Source organism: Dama dama, chromosome 15 (assembly GCF_033118175.1).
Source record: "Dama dama isolate Ldn47 chromosome 15, ASM3311817v1, whole genome shotgun sequence".
NCBI classification, from domain to species: domain Eukaryota; kingdom Metazoa; phylum Chordata; class Mammalia; order Artiodactyla; family Cervidae; genus Dama; species Dama dama.
Window position 1 is genome coordinate 68769921 of NC_083695.1, and position 19701 is coordinate 68789621.

The 19701-nt window shown below is 37.1% G+C and overlaps 1 protein-coding gene across 4 annotated transcripts in view; it reads left to right on the forward strand.

Moving 5' to 3' along the window:
• BTRC (beta-transducin repeat containing E3 ubiquitin protein ligase) overlaps positions 1-19701 on the forward strand; it is a 172069-nt gene that overhangs the window by 37863 nt on the left and 114505 nt on the right. For 2 of the 4 annotated variants that reach the window (XM_061162426.1, XM_061162427.1), the window contains exon 2: positions 17883-17990. The exons of the other annotated variants lie outside the window; for them this stretch is intronic. In XM_061162426.1, the coding sequence (XP_061018409.1) occupies positions 17883-17990 (108 nt within the window). The remainder of the gene's footprint in view (positions 1-17882; positions 17991-19701) is intronic. 4 annotated transcript variants of the gene reach the window in all.

Below are 19701 nucleotides of genomic sequence, written 5' to 3' on the forward strand. Positions count from 1 at the left end.
GTAAAAGAAGTATCTCAGTAACAATGTGTTAAAGTGGTTTAAGAGCAGTTTATATTACAAATGAGGTAGAGGAAGATGGAGTTCTGCAAGGTTGGACATGTGCTATAAATATCTATAAAACTGAGAGGTTGATCTAAAAACTGTGGTGTTGAAATTCCCATATTTCTTCCACATTTAATTGCAAATAGCTGAACACTATCTGAGCATGAGTACACGAATGCAATTGCCCTTTTGCCCTTTACTAGAGGTTTTTATATTTAACATTCTTGTGTTGTAGTTGAAAACTGTGGTGTGAATGTCAGTCAGTTATGAGACATAATGTTGACTGACCATAAAAGCAGTGTTTTGAAATGATCCATTGAATATTTTCAGTCAAAATTCAAATATTAATGTTGACTTGCTTAAATATAAGTTGATTTTCATAAATAGGCTCTTTAAACAATGCTTGATTTTGCCTGACTAAGCAGAATCTGTCTTTTTGTATAGGCACAGGAAAGAAACTTCTTTTTAAAAAAAATAGGAAAAGATGGGGAAAGAGAAGAGAGAACTGGAGTTTTTGTTATGAAAGATCTGTAAAGTATCCTTTCCTTTTATGCTGTTATTTAATAGTAGTAGGTTGCAGCACTGACTCTCTGGTTGTGCATGAGCTCCAGAGTGCACAGACTCTCTAGTTGCAGCCAATGGGATTAGTTGCTCTGAGGTAGGTGGGATCTTAGTTCCCTGACCAGGGATCAAACCTGCATCCCCTGCATTGCAAGGCAGATTCTTAACCACTGGACTACCAGGGAAGTCCCTTGAAGTGCTGATTTTAAGATTGGTGTCTGAAAGTGGACAGTGTCATCAAGTTGTGCATTTGAGGCTTACTAGTTTGCATCTTGGCTTGTGCTAAATTAGATTGTGAGATCAGGTAGTTAATTTTCTTGGAAGAAAAAAATATTAGCCATACTCATCACTCCCCAGTTCATAATTTCTTGTCATATTTCACTTGCTTCAAAAATACTCATTTTGGAACCTTCTTGTGAATGATAACTCTTAATGCTGATGTCCTGAGAAAAGCATGGAGAATTTCTTATCTAACCTAAATAATAATCATGCCATCACAGAAAATAACCTCATAAACATCAAGCAATCAGATAGCCAGTTTATCTGTTCTTCTGCTAAATTCCATAAACTGAATGGAGAGGGTAAATAATGTTCATTTTTGTTTCTTACTAGGGAACATGACATTTGATTTTTGAAATGGTTATTTCTTATATTGTAGCTGCCAATCAGCCAGCCATTTGCAAATAGTGAAATAAACACATTGCTGCACACAAGTTTCTTCTTTGTGGACCTGTGGTGCCCAGGAAGTCAGATGTAATGTGGTTCCATTTATTCTCTTTCTAGTGAGCAAGTAATTTTCCTTTCTCTACTCCTACACAAAACTTAAATAAAGGAGTACCCAAGAAGGGCTGTGATACTTGGTTTGTAGTAGTTGAAATACCATTTGATATCAGGGAATCTTTTCATGATGAGTTTCCCTCTCATTTAAGAAGAAAGCTCCAGATAGCACTCCCTCTTGATCTCATTGTTACAGCAGACACATCTGTAGAGAAGGGGATGTTCCAGAAGTCCAGTGTGAAGATTTGTCTCCTCTCCCCCCACTTCCCATTCAAACGATTTTACTTTGTGGCTGCTTTTGCTCTTTTTGCCTGTGAAGGGAGGGATAAGACCTGATTGGTCGAATGGCAGCCAGTCTGCCCTAATATGTGGATTATTGACATGATATTGGCCTCTGTTGAGTCATAGCAACTGCTATGAACAAATATGTAAATTCCTATTGAATAAAAGTGTTGCAAATGCCTTTCCTCAAAATGGAAGACTGCTTCAACTTCTCTTTACTCCTCTAGTTGCAACCAAACTTTTTTTTTCTCTTTTTTTCTTTTTCCTCTCTTTTCGCTTTCTCCCTCCCTCCCTTTTCCAGAAATACATAAAATCTAATACTCCCAATGAGGACTCTGTTCATTTGAAGTCTTTGTATAGGCCAACCCCATATCATCAAAAATTGTGTGTGATTCCCAGGCCTTAGCTGGTGGCCTAGTTATTTCAAATAATATTTAATGCAATAAATTCTAGTGCAATAAAGGAATTTGGACAGTCCCTTTGAGCTTATTGCAATGGGATTTGACTTGGTTTTAATAAAATAAAATTCCAGTATAGCCAAATAATTTCTTTGTGGCATGATTTAAGAGGTCTTTAAGTACAGGTATAGGAGATTGAGTTTGTAAAACCTGATCTGAGATAATTGCAGTTTTATTCTTACTGAGTAAATGAGCACTTCAAAAATGTAGGCATTCTCCTTACTTAGCATAAGGTGATTTTTAATAATGTAGCAAAGAAAATGTAGGCAAACAACCTTACTTTTTGTACTGTTATGGGGAGAATAAAGATACCACCTGGCTGTATGCATAAATTTGTTTACTAAGTTGGTTGATTTCCTGTAATGGGTATTAAAAATGACTTTTCTGGTGCAGAAAACATGTGGCATCTAGGTATTATTATGAGGCTATGCTACCTGCTAATGTTGAATATTTTATATGATTTTTTTAAAAAGAAAATTTCCTTATTCAAATTCAATAATCTTATGGTAAAGTGAGCCATAGACCAAATATTTAGGACTTATGTTGATACAAATGAAAGAAAAACACAACACAAGCATTTGGTAATTAAGAAAACCAGAATGTCAGTGTTAGAAATTTGATCATAATCTTGGACTCTGGAGATCTTATCTCAAATCAGTGGCTTTTAAGATCTTTTGTTTTCTGTAGTGAAGCAGAATAGTGAAAATGTTTTTATAGAAAGTTATGGAAAAAAAAGTATGTATTAATTTGCTTTGGGTCATTCTAATCTCTCTGGTAAATTCATAATTAGGAAGGCCCTTTAAAGACTGTGTTCTAGTCTCACAGGTACACAGCTACTCCATATCTGGTGACTCTAAATTCATATGTGAGGAGGTTATGTTTTTTTAAAGCATATTATTTACACAATTCACTGGAATGGCTCCTTTGGAAGTTGGGTGGCTCTCTTATGTAATTACGTACTTACTAACCCTGCGCTACACAGCAGTAGAAATTCAAGTAAGAATAATTTACTGCTTATGCATAGTTATTAGAATTTTAAAGCATTTGTTTGTTCAAAATTCTAGTTTATCAGAGTGTTATATTTGAGTAATTGCATACTTAATAAATAATAATGAATAAAATTTATTTTAGAAAGCAGCCAGATTTGAATCCTAATAGTTTTAAATAAGCATCAAGAGCTGCTTTCTTCTCTCCCCCTTCACCATATTGTTTAAAGGAATTTCCATCCCTTTAGGCCAGATTTTGTGGTGAAACTAATAATTTCTTTTTTAAAAAATCAATATTTAGATGTGTTGCAGATGGACTTAAATAATAGAATTTTTTAGAATTTTGTTGCTGCAAGGTATCGGTAGAAATATTTTAATCTACTCCATTTTACCAGTGGAGAAGCTGAGGCACATGGAAATTAAGTGAATTGCTCAAGATCTTACAATTGGTTTGATGATGAGTCTGCACCATTTTTGGATTAGTGTCTTAACTCCTTAATTAGTGTCACACCTGTTCTCAGTTGTTACGATAATTCAACAGTTCACTTCACCAGGGATTTCTTGAACACTTCTGTTGGACTCGGCAGTGGACTTTGTATCCAGAGATTATAAGAATAGTGTGAATTTATATGGGCTAGCAATAATGATATCAAACTAGTAATACTTTACATTTAAATTCTGATTTATATAGTGTTTTTCAATGTTTATAAATGTTTAAAAGTGGCTAGCACTTAAATCTAAATTTTCTACTAGATTATAATCTCCTTTAAGGCAGGGATTCGCTTTTTATAACGTTAATCCAGTTTCATTTTAGAAGGCTTAAATTAAAAAAAAACATTATTTTTTGAGCACTGATGGCATTGTTGGAATAAGTGTAGCTTCCCATGGTGTTTACTCTGGGGATTATACTCATTTTAGAATTAGATATTTGTCTTCATTGAATACTTTTGGTTTCCAGTAACAAATTGTCTCATTTCTTCCTTAAGCAAGAAGGAGGACCTATTTTAAGGGTACAGAGATAGCTCATGGAAATAAAGGGGAGGGAAGATGTAAGGCACAACAAGGACATGGAGCCAGTATTGAAACACGTTTTAGGGCTCAAGGCAGCCACCTTGTATTCCTGGGATAACTTTCACTTGGTCATGATGTATAATCCTTTTTATATGTTGCTGGATTTCATTTGCTAGTATTTTGTTTAGGACTTTTGCCTATATATTCATGAGAAATTTGTTGTTTCATCACTAAGTTGTGTCTAGCTCTTTGCAACCCATGGACTGTAGCCCTCCAGACTCCTCTGTCCATGGGATTTCCCAGGCAAGAACACTGGAGTGGGCTGCCATTTCCTTCTCCAGGGAATCTTCCTGACCCAGGGATGGAACTCCAGTCTTGTGCGTTGGCGGGCAGATTCTTTGATGCTAAGCACCAGGAAAACCCTTCCTAGAAAATACTGGTCTGTTAATAGCCATTCTTTTACTGAGTCTGTATAATGAGTTAAAAATTTTTATTATTTTCAGTTCTTATATTTCCATTTGGTTCTTCTTTATATGTATTTCTTTTTTTTTGCTGATACTTCCTGCCTTTTCATTTCTTTCTACTGTTTGCAGTGAGTTGTTGAAACATTTTTATACTATTTAAAGTCTTTGTCTTTAAAGGTAATTCAACAACTGTGTCATTTAGTATTGGCATCTGTTGATGTGCATTGAGATCCTCCACACTCTTCTTTGTATGCCGAGTAATTTTGGGGTTGTATCTTGGACATTTTTAATATTATAAGACTCTGAGTTTATTTAAATCCTAACATTGATAGTTTTGTTTTATCAGAGTCTCAACCCTGTTGAGTTCAGCCTACTAGTTCAGATAGCCATATGAAGGGCTGTAAGTTCAATATCTCTTCCATTTTTAAAGCTTTTACACTGTTCTTGAAATCTGTTCCATGTGTGTGCCACTCAGTGGCCAGTCTGGGATATGGATGGTAGTCTGTCTTGCAGTTCATTTCTTAGCGTCTGTGGCTTGCTGTTTTAGTCTCATGTCCATGTATGTAAAGCTTGCAGGTGAGCACAGGAGTTCATAAAGCACTTTATGGGCTTGTTTTTCTGAGCTGCCCCCTCTCCATTATCTCCCTGGTACTATCTAGTTCTCTGGGATTTCCTTTTTCGGTCCTCCTGCCAGAAAGCTGGAGCTTTATTTAAGCTTCCCTACCTGAATATGTTACTGCATCTGAACCTAAATGATGAGGATGGAGGTGGTGGTGGTGGGGAGGTGGGGAGCAGTGAGGTTTCTTCTCAGTCTTTTAGGATCAAAACTCCTCTGATCAAAAAGAGTTTCCTTAACTCAGAACTTTAGGCTACTATGGGGCCCTGCTTCTCCTGTGGTTTTCATCATGGTATTGCTTGGAGAGAACTTTAAACAAAGAAGAATGGAAGATTTCCACTATTCTCCCTGAGTATTAGGATAACCCTTCTACTTATTGGACCAGACCTAGAGTGCTTCTCCTGGGTCTTTCTTTGTCTACACTAATAATAACCTACTTTTGGTTTTCAGAATGCAATCTAGGCTCATGGATACTGGAGAAATAAAAATTTTTTAAAGGAAAATTCGTTGTTGAGATCAGTGCTTGATGAAGTCATCGTCCCCAGTCTGCCTACTGCTGTTCACTTTTCAAGGAGTCCTCAAATAGCTGCACTATCCATTCTGTCCGTTTTTAGTAGTTAAATTCAGGGTGGGAGATAAGAGGAAAGAGTGTGCTTATTCCATCTTCCTGGAACCTGGACATTAGTTGAAATTTGAGTTGAAGGTAAATGGAGTCATAGAAGAAATAGCTGACCATAGAAATGTTGATATTGACACCATTTGATAAACTCTAGATATGCAGCCAGAGGAACATAGTGAAAGTGGACTTATCAACATAAATGAGGAAAGTAGTTGTGCCAAAAAAGATGAAGATGTCCTAGGAGAAAAACTTCACATGAACAGCAAAGAAGTTTACATTAAAGGAACTTTTAGACATATTTCACAGCATTGAAAGTGCAAAGGATAAAACTGATCCAGACTTAAGAGTGACAGGCATAGAAAAGATGCTTGCTTTTATGTTTGTAGAGATTCTTGAATTCTGTGGCTTGATGATTTTCATCAGTTTTTGAAAAAAATTTAATATTTCTTTAAGGTTGCTTTTGCCTCATTTTTTCTTTTTCCTTCTAGGAGTCCAAACACATGTATGTTTACTCTATCATTTATATCTCTGACCTTATTTTTGATATTTTTCTGTCCTTTATCTCTGCTTTAATCCTGTGATTTTCTACTGACCTATCTTCCTGTTCACTAATTTTCACTTACTTTGTTTCTAATCTGCTCTAAACCAATGTAAATAATTCTTTTATAAAAAAAATATTTATTTACTTGGCTGCGCTGGGTTCTTAGCTGTGGCATGTGGGGTATTTAGCTGTGGTATGGAGGATCTACTTCCCCAACCAGAGATCAAACCTGGGCCCCCTGCACTGGGAGCACAGAGGTCTTAGCTACTGGACCACCAGAGAAGTCCCCAGAACTTTTTCATCTTACAAAATTGAAACTCTATGCTCATTAAATAACAACACCCTCCCACTTCCACCCCCCACTGGCAACCACCATTCTTTTTGAATTTGATTACTACACTTTGACTATTTGGGTCTTTCCCCCAACCCTTTCGTTTTGGGGACATTTGATCTTCTTTACTAGAATTCTTAATTATTTTTATTGAATGCTAGACATTTTTAAAAATGGGAATCATACAGAATTTAGATGATATCTTCCTTCAGAGAGGATTTAATATTCTTATCATGGGCATATCCCTTTGATTCAACTGAAGTAGGTCTGTTTCTGCTGCCCTTCCTTGGTATTGACTGAAAGCCTAATTTTTTTTGTTGTTGTTTAACCAGGGCACCTTGTCCTTGATGGGGTTTGTATTCCAATTTTTGGCTCCTTAGCACCATGAGATTGCCAAAATGTGCTTTCAGCTTGATTTTTTAGTATCTGGCTCTTTGCATTGCAAACCCTAGGAGTCAGCAAATACCTCAAGGGGAATTGTGTGTCAGGTTAACCACATTTTTCTTCTGCTCAAAATTTGGGCCCTTAAAGTCTTGGCTGCATTTGCTGTTTTCTGATGCTGTCAAATAATTTCCTCTATTGTATTCAGGTTTTTTAAATTTTATTTATTTATTAATGTATTTATGTAACTTTTACGGTTGTCTTTTTCTGCATGGAATTTAGTCTGGCAATTACCACACCATTGTCAAGGGCAAAATCCCAATATATATTTTCATTAATTAATTTTTCATATTACTTTAAGCATTCTCAAAGCTTAAGGAAAAGTTGCAAGTAAAATGCAAATATCATTTTTTCCATAGGTCGTTTGAGAGTGAGATACTGTCATGATGTCTAATCACTCCTAAATTCTTTGATTTGTTTCCTATAAACAAGAACATCTTCCTGTCAGTTCAGTTCAGTTCAGTTGCTCAGCGTGCCCAACTCTTTGGAACCCCTTGGACTGCAGCATGTCAGGCTTCCCTGTCCATCAGTACCTCCCGGAGCTTACTCAAACTCATGTCCATTGAGTCAGTGATGCCATCCAATCATCTCATCCTCTGTTGTCCCCTTCTCCTCCTGCCCCCAATCCCTCCCAGCATCAGGGTCTTTTCCAATAAGTCAGTTCTTCGCATCAGGTGGCCAAAGTATTGGAGTTTCAACTTCAACATCAGTCCTTCCAATGAATATTCAGGACTGATATCCTTTAGGATGGACTGGTTGTATCTCCTTGCAGTCCAAGGGACTCTCAAGAGTCTTCTCAAACACCACAGTTAAAAAGCATCAACTCTTCGGCATTCTACTTTTTTTATAGTCCGACTCTCACATCCATACATGACTACTGGAAAAACCATAGCTTTGACTAGACGAACCTTTGTTGGCAAAGTATTGTCTCTGCTTTTTAATATGCTGTCTAGGTTGGTCATAGCTTTTCTTCCAAGGAGCAAGCATCTTTTAATTTCATGACTGCAGTCACCATCTGCAGTGATTTTGGAGCCCAATAGAATAAAGTCTCTCGCTTTTTCCATTGTTTCCCCATCTAATTGCCTGAAGTGATGGGACCGGATGCCATGATCTTAGTTTTCTGAATGTTGAGCTTTAGGCCAACTTTTTCACTTTCTTCTTTCACTTTCATCAAGAGGCTCTTTAGTTCTTCACTTTCTGTCATAAGGGTGGTGTTATCTGCATATCTGAGGTTATTGATAAGCAGTCTTGATTCCAACTTGTGCTTCATCCAGCCCAGCATTTCGCATGACGTACTCTGCATATAGGTTAAATCAGCAGGGTGACAATATGCAACCTTGATGTACTCCTTTCCTGATTTGGAACCAGTCTGTTGTTCCGTGTCCCGTTCTAACTGTTGCTTCTTGACCTGCATACAGATTTCTCAGGAGGCAGGTCAGGTGGTCTGGTATTCCCATCTCTTAAAGCGTTTTCCACAGTTTGTTGTGATCCACACAACAAAGGCTTTGGAGTAGTCAATAAAGCAGAAGTAGATGTTTTTCTGGAACTCTCTTGCTTTTTCGATGATCCAACAGATGTTAGCAATTTGATCTCTGGTTCCTCTGCCTTTTCCAAATCTACATCTTCCTGTAGAACCCAATAATAACCATAAAAATAAGGAAATTAATATTGATACATGACTGCCAGCTAGCTAATCCACAGACTCCAATTTTTTCTTTCAATTCCAATAAATGACCTTTTATACATAAGGATCTAGTCCAGAATGACATGTTGCATTTAGTTATCATGTCTTCTTTAGTCTCCTTCAGAAGGGGACAATTCTTTAGTCTTTCCTTGATTTCCCTAACATTGACATTCTTGAGGATTACAGCACAGTTATTTTGTAGATTATTTTTCAGTTTGGGTTTTTCTGATGTTTTCTTATAATTAGATATAGGCTATGTATATCACTGGCAGAAATATCACAGAGGTGATGCTGTGTTCTTATTGCAGTCTATCAGGTGACACATTATTTTAATTTGTTTCATTATTGGTAACAATAATTGTCACTTGATTAAGGTGCTAGGTTTTTTTACTGTAAAATTGCTGTTTTCCCTTTTGAAATAAATGTTATATGGGAAAATATTTTGAGACCATTTAAATATCATATTCCCCATCACACTCTTCAGTTTATTTTTTATATTACTAATTTGGATTTCTGTTTTATTCAGTGTGTTATTGTATTAGTTTTTGTGGCATACTAAATTACCACAAATTTAGTGGCATAGAGCACACATTTATTATCACAGAATTTCTTTGGTTCGGGAGTCTGGGCATGCCTGATCTGGGTCTTCCACTTTAAGATCCCTTCAGTTCAGTTCAGTTCAGTCGCTCAGTTGTGTCCGACTCTTTGCAACCCCATGAATCACAGCACGTCAGGCCTCCCTGTCCATCACCAACTCCCGGAGTTTACTCAAACTCATGTCCATCGAGTCGGTGATGCCATCCAGCCATCTCATCCTCTGTCATTCCCTTCTCCTCCTGCTCCCAATCCCTCCCAGCATCAGGGTCTTTTCCAATGAGTCAGCTCTTCACATGAGGTGGCCACGGTATTGGAGTTTCAGCTTCAGCATCAGTCCTCCCAATGAACACCCAGGACTGATCTCCTTTAGAATGGACGGGTTGTATCTCCTTGCAGTCCAAGGGACTCTCAAGAGTCTTCTCCAACACCACAGTTCAAAAGCATCAATTTTTCGGCGCTCAGCTTTCTTCACAGTCCAACTCTCACATCCATACATGACTACTGGAAAAACCATAGCCTTGACTAGATGGACCTTTGTTGGCAAAGTAATGTCTCTGCTTTTTAATATGCTATCTAGGTTGGTCATAACTTTCCTTCCAAGGAGTAAGCGTCTTTTAATTTCATTACTGCAATCACCATCTGCAGTGATTTTGGACGCCCCCAAAAATAAAGTCTGACACTGTTTCCCCATCTATTTCCCATTTAAGTGATGGGACCAGATGCCATGATCTTAGTTTTCTGAATGTTGAGCTTTAAGCCAACTTTTTCACTCTCCTCTTCCACTTTTATCAAGAGGCTTTTTAGTTCCTCTTCACTTTCTGCCATAAGGGTGGTGTCATCTGCATATCTGAGGTTATTGATATTTCTCCCAGCAATCTTAATTCCAGCTTGTGCTTCTTCCAGCCCAGCATTTCTCATGATGTACTCTGCATAGAATTTAAATAAGCAGGGTGACAATATATAGCCTTGACGTACTCCTTTTCCTATTTGGAACCAGTCTGTTGTTCCATGTCCAGTTCTAACTGTTGCTTCCTGAGCTGCATATAGGTTTCTTAAGACCCTTACAAGACTATAATGAAGGTATTGGGCAGGGCTGAGGTCTTGTTTGAAGGCTTGATTGGGGAAAGAGCCACTTCACGTTTACATGGTTTTTGGCAGAATTCCTTTCCTCAGGAGTTATTGGAGACCCAATTCCTAGCTGGCTGTTGACTGGAAGCCACCATCAGTTCCTTGCCATGTGAACCTCTCCAGGATGACTACTTGTTTCATCAAAGTATGCAAGTCAGGGAGACAGTGGAGTCTGTTAGCAAGATAGAAGTAACAGTCTTATATAACCTAGAAGCAAGGTATTAGGCTATTCCACACTCAAGGAGACAGGATTACTTAAAAGTTTCATGAATATCAGGAGGTAGGAATCATTGAGGGGCATGTTATAATACTTGTATTACCTGCCAGTATTATAATCCATTATCATCATTATTTGTTCTGATGTTCAGCATGTCCTGGAATTAGCCTGTGAGAGCCTTTGCACTGGCCCCTGTATCATCTTGCCATGTCTCCATCTTTCTTTGAGTACCTCAATAAGGTACTCTGCACTTATCTTAAACTTTTCCTGCCCAAGTCCTGGAATTAGCCATTGTTCTAAGGAGCTCTGATACTTTTTAGTGGAGGGTAATATTTAGGATCACTAAATGTGTGTGTGTGTGATCAGTGTACTCGTTACTATTAAGGTGTTACTGTTACTACACCCTCTCATTTGATAGAGCCAGGGGGTATGTTTGTATGTATATGTATATACGTATACATATATCACTTAACATAGAATTGTCTCTTTCTCTGATACAAAGCTTTGGATTCATAACATCTAGTTCAGCAGCATAGTATTCACCATAGCTTTCTTCATTTCTTCTTCTCTGATGAGAAGTTTGGGTTTTTTTATTATCCTTAATATTTGCTCTTATTATCCTTATTATCCTTAATATTTGCTCTACCCCCTTAATTCAATGAATCTTTCCATATAACTCATCTCCCATTGCTGACATAGCTCTGTCTCCGTTTCTCACCCAATACTCTGTATGGATGCTTTCCCCAACCTTTTGAAATCTGTTTGCACTGGACTGCCCCTTCCACCCTTTCTCCCCATCGAGTCTGAAACTCTGTGCTGGGCCACTATCCCTCCACTCTGTGAATGTCTTCTGTCTGCTTTGGAAACTCTTACTGCCCTGCCCTTCCCCGTCATGTGGACATGTCATCATCCTGCTCACTGCCACTTCAGTCCCCCATGTAGAAGCTCTCCTCACTCAACTAGAGCTATAGAACTCCATGACAGGCCTGTCTCTTGTAAAGTTTTTTTCCCCCATTCTGCTTGGACTGTGAAACTCTCTTACCCCTCAGGGACACCTCTCTCACACCCACTTGGACTCCAAAAACCTGTATTGGGCTGTTGTTGCCATTTAATTTATACCACTCAGTTTGATGCCCACTTGGCTTGTACTCACTATTATAATGACTGTCGAAATGAGTTTTTCAGGTAGGAAAGAAGTTGAGGGCTAAGAGGAATCATTTTATTTTTTAAATTAAAAAAGTCTCACTAGTATTTTACAACAAATGCTTTCAATCTAGTGAATTATAATTTATGCAGAAGCCAGTGATGCTGCATTTATCTAGCACTTACAGCTTTCTACCCATGCCATATTTTCACTCACATATAAGAGGTTTATTTTCATGTTATATTTATGATTTCTGACCTTTACTCCATTCCCAGCCCAACACCCCAGAACCCACAGAGCATTTTTAATTTATGTGTGTCTGTCAGTGCTACCATCATTCTTCTAGTCATTCCTTTGAAATCTTGGGGCTTATTTCTGACTTGCCTTTCTTCGTTCCTTTCATTAGTCATTAAGTCCTGTGATCTTCCGCTTTATGTAAGTTTGTCTTCTATTGGGCCACCACATTTTAGTTACCGTGGCCTCTTGGGTGGGATTCCTTTTCTTTAGTTTCTGAGTCCAGTGCCCCTAAACCCACCTTTGGCTCTGTATTTCTTAATAAATGAGATAACTTCATGTCTGACTTTTTAAATGCCATTTTTTGTGTGGCATTATCCTAGTAGAATATCTAGCTTTTTACCTATTCATTTTCAGTAATTTATTTAACCTCTCTGGATCTTACTTGCTGACTAGATTGTCTTACAGGTGGGTAAGATGATAAATTATGAAAGAGATTTATCCAACACACATACCTTCCAGCCTGGTAAGATCAATCTCACTAAAGTAACCAGTGTTATTTTACCAGTATTCTCACTGTTATATAAGCAAAAACTGTCCTTACTTCTCTCTTTATGATAGGTAGCTTTTGCTGATCTTTTGACAGTAAGAGTACTTTTATTGAGCATCTACTCTGATCAGATGCTGGAGAGTGAAAAAAAAAAAAAAGACGTGACTCATATCTAACAAATACAGTCTGATAGAGGAGGCAAATATAATAAATTTACATATTGTAACAACTTCTACAATAAAATTAAAGCCTGTGTCTGAACTTTTATAAAAATTAGAACTTTTAACTAAACTTATATAGCAGCAATTGTGTGACACAATTTAGTACATTATTGTATTTTTCCTTGTCGTTACTATTTGTGAATTTATTGATTCCATGATCTATACTTGTTAATGGCTTCTCAGAACATTTTGAAATGCAAGTGGCATTCATGGAATCCTGTTCTTGGTAATGATGCACTTTATATTTTTTCTTTTGTACTTGAAGTTTTAGATCCCTTCTTTTAATTTTACCAAAACCTTGTGCCTTAAGGGTAGGCAGATATGATTATCATATATGACACTTTGGTGAGTGAACTAAATTAGGATTCTTAAGAGGCAGGTCAGTGAATTTGAATAGGTAGAGACTGAATATATTACATGATCTATGGAATACTATAGTTCTCTTGGCCTGAATTTTTTAGTTGATATAGTTGTAAAAAGGGAATTCTTCTATCCCATGGCTTAAGGATACATAAACTCTCGATGCGGCAATCTTTTTATTGTTGATTATTATAGCTTCTATTACTCCTAGAAGTTGACCAACAGGGACCTGAGTTTAAGGGATTTTGTCATTCAGCTTTCATATAGTAAATGCTAAGGCCAGCCCTTTGCCTGCAGGGTGTTCTATCAGTGAAGAGAAACTGGCTTTTTCCAGGCAGCCAAATAAGGAGAAGAGTCAAGATTTTCAATGTTCTCTGTGAAAATGAGTTTGTGCTGTTGAACCTGATGGACCTTAGATACTTTCTCCTTAAAGCACTGCAGGCCCCTTGTTGCAGCATTTCAATCTCTTTTTCTTTGATTTTTCTTGATTCTTTCAAGTAGTAGAAAACATGTTTTAGGCATTTAAAAAAGTGCTGTGTATGTTTTTTAAAAGCTGGTAAACTCATTCAGTTGAGTAACAAACTTCAGTTGTAATAAATTATTGTAGTTTTCAACCTTATTTTGAGGGTTGCAGTGGAGAGCCATTGGGGTGAGGTTAAGTAGAAAATGAGCTGAAGAAATAAATCTGTGCTGTGTAGGGCTAGATTTGTGTTAGGGGGCGGCACATGTGTGATCCTAACTTCGTTGTAGCTTTTGAGATTGCAAAGGAGAAATACTTAAAGAATGGGTCATTCATGAGTTCTTTAACAGATAATGGAAGTTAAATATTTAAAAGTGAGAATATAGTTGCTGGATTGCAGTTTAGTTTGGAACCTACTTTTATTAAAAAATTGTTTTAAGTGTAGAAGGAAAGTCTTAGGAATTTCCATATAGTTTGCAAGGCGAAACAAACTTTTACTGTCTCAACTTTAAGTAGAAAACTTACGTGGGTTTTGGGCATTTTAAGGAGGATTATTTATTCATTGTTGAAGGACAGAGAAAGTCATACATTTTTGTCAGAAAATTGACCAATCAGGATGACCCTGAAATGTTTAGACTACATAAAGAGTAGTAACCACAGTGGCACCCTTTTCCACTCTGTTGCTTATTGCCTAAATTTCTTTTGATTTCCTTTTTCATTTAGAAAATGCTGCTAAATGTGAAGATAGAAGGGAAAGAGGTAGAGTTAGAAATTATAGCCTATTCCATTAATTTTGTAATTATATCTTTTTTCCTCAGTGTTTTAAAGTGGCATTTACCAGTATGGGTAAGATTAATTGTTACAATACAAACCAATTTGAAAATTGGTTTTTAAATTGAGCTATAATATATAAAATCTTATGGTAATGTGCAGATCAGACTATATTCAAGTGTGGTTATCATACCCACACCAATTGTCTTGTAATAATCGGGAATGTATCCTCTGTGTGGTGTTTGCAATTTAATGCTATTTTAGAAATCACACCAGTATATCTAGTGACTTTCCTGGGTGTATGTGGCTTATTATTGATTATAGTTTTATTTGGGAATTTTAGTTTAGGGAGGTGGGGTAAAGCCCTTTCAGATTCTTAGTTTTTAGGAGTTCTGATGGACGATGGGGTGAATGAATGAGGAGAAGGGCATTAGAATGAGTAGTAGAAAGGACAGTTGGATAATGATTAACCAAGTACATACTGCAAAAATAATGCATAGCCTAGTATAAAAAGAAGGAGACAAAACATTCAAAAGAGGAATGCCTTAAAAATTTACCAGGGAGCAGTCATAAATATAAATAAAAATGTATATTTTAATTTAAAAGTGGAGATCATGCACTTAGTTTTTGCCAAAAGTATATGAACCATTTACGTCTTCTGAAGAGAAGTCAGAAAAGTGACAGGCTATTTTTCAGTGCCTACTCCATTTTCTTTCACTGTTTTCATTTTGCCTTTTAAAAATTTTCGCTTTATTTCTCTCTTTTCTCAAATTCAGTCCCTTCAGTGTGAGCATTGTTCTACCCAGGATACACAGAACTTTTAACCACTTGATTAATAATATAGGTTGTCTCATTAACAATGAGAGAAAGTCACTACCAATGAATTTCTTTTCCATTAAAGATTTTAAATATAGAAGAGTTTGTGATTGAGAGACTTATCACCAGAATATAAAGGATTTTGTTTCTTTTGTTCATTGTTCTATCCCTAGTGCCTAGGACAGTGCCTAGCACTAGGAAGATACTCAACAAGTACTTGTCAGATAAATGACCAAAACATTAGATTTAGAAACTTTTAATGTCATCGTTCTTCTTAACAAAAATTATTTTGGCTAAGAATTTGGTGCTTGCAGTATAGAGTCATACTATGAATAGAACAGTGATTCTCAAGGGGAAAGAAACTTTTTTTTTTAAATCCTGCTTTCCCTTGTTCTTTTCTCCCTGCTGCCTTCTCACAAAATGAGAATATCTGCTACTGAGAACCACTGGATGAGACTGAAATTAAGTAATTCTTAGGAACTCATGCTCAGTCATGCCTGACTCTTTGCAGTCCCATGGACTGTAGCTTGCCAGGCTCTTCTGTCCATAGAAATTTCCAGACAAGATTACTGGAGCAAGTTACCATTTCCTACTCAAGGGGATCGTCCCGACCCAGGGATCAAACTGAGTCTCTTGCATCTCCTGCATTTGCAGGTGGATTCTTTACCACTAATGCCACCTGGAAAGCCCCAAAATTCTTAGGAGACAAATTAAGTAAATGGTAGATGCAAGTATGCACGTGCATGGTCAGGGTGAAAGGAAGAAGGAAGTTACAAGTTCAAAAGTATGGGGATAAGATGTATATTTGAACAAAATATCAAGGTAATTCATTAGAGTTCCAGGGCCAACTGGAAGGACAGAGAGGGTGAGTTGATGTAGGCAGTGGAGAAAGGTCAGATTAATAGAGTGCTTGAATTTCTAGGGAGCCTTGTGAGTTATTGACGAGAGTGACACGATCACAAAGTGAAGACAATTCTGTTTAGCTGCTGTTTGTAAAATGGATTGTAGTTTGAGGGGAAGAAACATTGGAAACAGAAAAATTAGGTGATTGTTGTAGTAGTTCAAAGCAGTTTAGCTGTTTTGGTTGTTAAGTTATACAGTGATGCCTTTTGTAGATACCTGTTTTTGAACTTTATGACCTAGGGTGGATAGAGGCAAGAGGAAGAGTTCTGAACTGAAAAACAGTAGGCCAGGATTCTAGTTCTTACTTCTCTACTTTCTAAATTCTATGATCATGGATAAATACTTAATTTCTCCTGGGCATCAATCACATGAACCAGAAAATAAGAAAATGATGATCTGAAAGCTGGAGTCTAAACCAGTTTTTGAAGTCCTTTCCAGTATACCTTCCTTGTATCAGTTATAGATAGTAAACAATGAATACCATATTTTGTTTCCTTAATATTTCCCCAACTAAAGTGTTTTAAGAAGAAAAAAGTCCCATGATGGTAATAAATAGGTCAAAACTTATAATTTAAAGTTTAGTATTATGTGCACTGACTGTTGTGCTTTAAAATGTTTTTCTGTTTTTATATGTGCTGTGATCAGGTATTTAGTTTTTTAGTATTACTAGACTGTAATAGCACCCAAGTTGATGGACAAAGATTCAGCCTGGGATACATTTAGGGAAATCTAAAGATTGTAAAAATTCTTCTAAAAGATACAGTGTTTTATAAGGTACAGGAGCAGTACCACTAATACTGTTTAATTAGTACTACTGGAACTCATAATTTCTACCTTTTTTTGTTTGCTATTGAATACACTGTATGTATATTTACACTTACACATTATTTGTTTATTTATTTGCAAGGTTTTAGGACCAGCAGCTTTTTGGGGTCCTCTTTTTCTGTCCCTATCTGTCCTTGCTTTGTTGTTGTTTTCCCTGCTGTTTGGATTGTTTCTTGCCTCCTCCCGCCATCCCTCCCATCCCCCCCATCCCCCCTAAATCCATCTGGAAAGATAAAGAGGCAGCTGCTATGGTAACTTATGCATTTTGGTTAATGAATAGCAGACTAACAAGATATATAAAGCGTATGCAAATTGTGCGGTGTTAGTTGCTGTCAAACTGTAGGGGTATAATACCTTTTCTTTTCCTTCCTCCCACCTTCTTGAAATTCTTTTAACTTTCTTGTGATATTTTGTTTTCTAATTTACCATTTCTAGTGTTGAAATGCTACTATGAATGATTTCTTTTTTCTGCTTAGTCTGCACAATATTTCACTTTTGTGGTGAGTTTATGGGAGATGAGTTGAGGTGCGTGGAGGAAAAGAATTGACTGGATTAAGAAGTAGATTTCCTTTAGTTTCATACACAGAACAGGAATAAATTTTTTTATTAAATATTTTGCTTTTTGACCTATAACTTTTTTTTTCTTCCTTTTTTGGGCACTAGTGCTCCTTTTGAGCTTCCGTCTGGGGTTAGAACTAGTACATAGTACGTTTCTTTAATATGTTTCTATCATAAAGGCAAGCTGCAACTGGAGTATTGTATTTAGCCCAGCTCTGAGAAGTCCTGCAATCTGTGCCATCCTGTCTCATGCTGTCCCATCTCATAGTTGTCCTCTCTCTGCAGTGCTCTATGCCCAGGTCTCTGTGGCTGGGCTGCTCCAGCCTGGCGGACAGCATGCCTTCGCTGCGATGCCTGTATAACCCAGGGACTGGCGCACTCACAGCTTTCCAGGTACTTTCTCTGTCTCTGTGGGTTATTTGTGGGCATTAGTATGTGTGTGTTAATTCACTAGTGTGTCTCTCCTCTCCCATCCTTTACTTAACTTCGCTTTTCTCCTTCATGTTGCCTGTATTTCACATCACTCAGTTCTCCTTTAATTTTTAATGTAGATCCAGACTGATCCACTCTTGAGACATATTTGTTATGATTGGTTTGCCAAAATTGACAGAGCACAACTTGACTTGTTGGTTTTCATATTTAGTAGAAGTATGATAGTGAGTTTTAAAGTAATCTCAATAAATAGCATTCAATATGTAATGTTTGCTCTGGACCTACATAAAACCAATTAATATAATCAATTATTTGCAACCACTTGCCTGGGCACTTTCTTATGTTTTTCTTATGATTACTAAAAACATAAAGTGCTCAATTCAGAGTGTCTCCTGGTTACTATACTATTATTTATGTGTGGGTGTATGTTTATGTTTATGTATATATATGTGTATATGTTGCATATATAAGAGCTGTGTTTATTTATATCTTGATTAATAGGTCTAGTTTCAAGATGGAAAGGCCTTCATGACCTTTGAGTATAGCGTTCGGCTTGAGACAGTCCAGCTGGTCTTGCTTGGACCATCAGATCCTAGTTCCCTTTGGCCTTTCTTAGAGGCCACTAGGACAGTTCCAGGATGTGAGAGAAAACTATAGAAAGAAAGAGGAAAACTTGTAGAGGAATATGTAAGACAGAGCTCGATGCCCATTCTTTACAGATTAGGGTATGATACATGGTGATTTTCTTGGTAGAAAGTGTCATTTATCTACCTTAGGTATTTGGAATTTGTATCTAGCATTTGGGCTTCCCTGGTGGCTCAGATGGTAAGGAATCTGCCTGCAATGCAGGAGATCCTGGTTTGATTTCTGGGTTGGGATGATCCCTTGGAGAAGGGAATGGTTACCCACTCCAGTATTCTTGCCTGAAGAATTCCATGGACAGAGGAGCCTAGTGGGCTACAGTCCATGGGCTTGCAATGAGTCAGACACAACTGAGCAACTAACATTTACTTAGTAATATGTAAAAAATTAGTGATTTAAATTTGTTTTTAACTTATGTAGCTCATATTCTATTAATAATTTCGAACACAAGTTGTAAGTATCAGAATGCTTATGACTGAGTCATAGTTAAAGGTTGGAGATCTTAAGTATTCTACATTCCTGACCAGTGCTAACAAATAGTTACTTACCTTTAATGATACTATTTTAGTGATGGTATTACTGGATATTTTAACCTTTTTGGAGTTGCAGTGAGTTTCACCAGGGTGGAGTCTGAGAGAACAGTCCCTATAAGACTGCTGTCACTTCAGATACCAGTTGTAAGGACACTTCCCCCTCTGCTCCTCTCCTCAGATTTGATAATTCACTAGAAAGGACTCAACAGAACTCACTGAAAGCTATTATACTCAAAGTTTATTACAAGGAAGAGCTACCGGTTAAAATTAGCCAAAAAAGGGACAGAACAGAACAGAAACTGGAGGGAACCAGATCTTCCACCATCTTGGATCTAGTTAGTTCTAATCAGTTTTTGTCATGTCCTTTTTCTGTCCTTCTTTTAAAGGTTGTGTCCTGTCCACCCTTCCTTCTGTTTCACTTAGAACAGGGTCTGGCAGATTAATGGGTTCTATATTATCAGAAACATGCACGAAGGACTAGGTTTGGAAACTTTCAG